Source organism: Nestor notabilis, unplaced genomic scaffold, assembly GCF_000696875.1.
Source record: "Nestor notabilis isolate BGI_N333 unplaced genomic scaffold, ASM69687v1 scaffold25495, whole genome shotgun sequence".
NCBI classification, from domain to species: Eukaryota; Metazoa; Chordata; class Aves; order Psittaciformes; family Psittacidae; genus Nestor; species Nestor notabilis.
Window position 1 is genome coordinate 4,264 of NW_009930949.1, and position 1,232 is coordinate 5,495.

Consider the following 1,232-nt stretch of genomic DNA (forward strand, 5'->3'; position numbering starts at 1 on the left):
TTTGAACCCCCTCAATCCCTTGGGATGTGGTATCTGAAGGGGATTAGGGCCCCAGCAGGCTGCAGCTGGGGAACACCAGCCACGAGTCCAATGGGAAGCAGCAGGTCTGGGGGGAAAGGAGCTGGGTCGAGTTGTGCTCGGGGGAAACTGGGCTGTGTCAAACCAGAGGTGGCTCAAATGGGGCTCTGGGCTCCGTGATCATCGGCCTTCCCAGGCCTGGTCGCTCACAGGCCTGAGGAGCTCCTGGAGCATGGTTGGGAAGGCAAAATTCCACTCTTTGGGAAGTCTAAAGAGTGCAAGAGTGAGCCCAGAGCCCCCCATGTGCTGGGTGAACCCCCACCCTGTGAGCAGCTCAGGGAGGGGATTCTCCTCCTCTGCTGCATGAAGGAGAGACCTTGGAGCAGCTCCAGTGCCTAAAGGGGCTGCAGGAAACCTGGAGAGGGGCTTTGGACACAGGATTTGGGGACAGGGACAAGGGGAATGGCTTGAACCTGCCCGAGGGGACACTGAGATGGGATCTGGGGCAGAAGCTCTTCCCTGGGAGGGTGCTGAGGTTCTTACATCCTGTTCTTCTCCTGCAGATAAAACAGGAGGGAAGAAGTTCTCCAAGGAGTTTGAAGAAGCAAGTTCGAAGCTGGAGGAGTTTGTCAATGGCTTGGACAAGCAAGTGAAGAATGGTCCCTCTCTCACAGAGGCCCTGGAAAACGCTGGGATATTTTATGAAGCTCAGTATAAGGAAGTCAAGGTGGTGGCAAATGTAAGTGGCTCTTTCCTGCCTCCTCCTCACATGCATCATCTTCTGTTCGCAACCGAAGGAGCTGGAGGTGGTGGTTGTCCAGGTGCTTCCTCTCGGTTGGTGCTACCAAAATCCAGGGCTCGGGAGCTCTGTTTTAGCCCCTTTGGGTTTTCAACCGGGGGCAGAATTAAAGCTCATCCAAACCCTGAAGGGTGGAAACAGCACAAATTGTCCTCAGCAGGGAAGCGGCCGAGGCAGGAGCATCCCCTGGAGGCTCCTCAGCCCGTGTCCTTTCCTCCTTAGGCCTACAAAACTTTTGCCAACCGCGTGAGCAACCTGAAGAAGAAGCTTGACCAGTTGAAAGCAACACTTCCTGATCCCGAGGAGTCTCCTGTCCCTTCCCCAAGCATGGATGCACCATCTCCAACGGGCTCCGAGTCTCCGTTCCAAGGGATGGGAGACGAGGACAATTCCCACTCGCCGGCGGGTGGGAGCC

General features: G+C 56.2%; 1 protein-coding gene across 1 annotated transcript in view; it reads left to right on the forward strand.

Annotated features, from left to right (window-relative positions):
* LOC104406617 (regulation of nuclear pre-mRNA domain-containing protein 2-like) overlaps positions 1 to 1,232 on the forward strand; it is a gene marked incomplete at both ends in the record, with an annotated part of 4,651 nt that overhangs the window by 3,303 nt on the left and 116 nt on the right. The window contains 3 exons of the mRNA XM_010015662.1: positions 231 to 301; positions 582 to 757; positions 1,040 to 1,219. Of these exons, the coding sequence (XP_010013964.1) occupies positions 231 to 301; positions 582 to 757; positions 1,040 to 1,219 (427 nt within the window). The remainder of the gene's footprint in view (positions 1 to 230; positions 302 to 581; positions 758 to 1,039; positions 1,220 to 1,232) is intronic.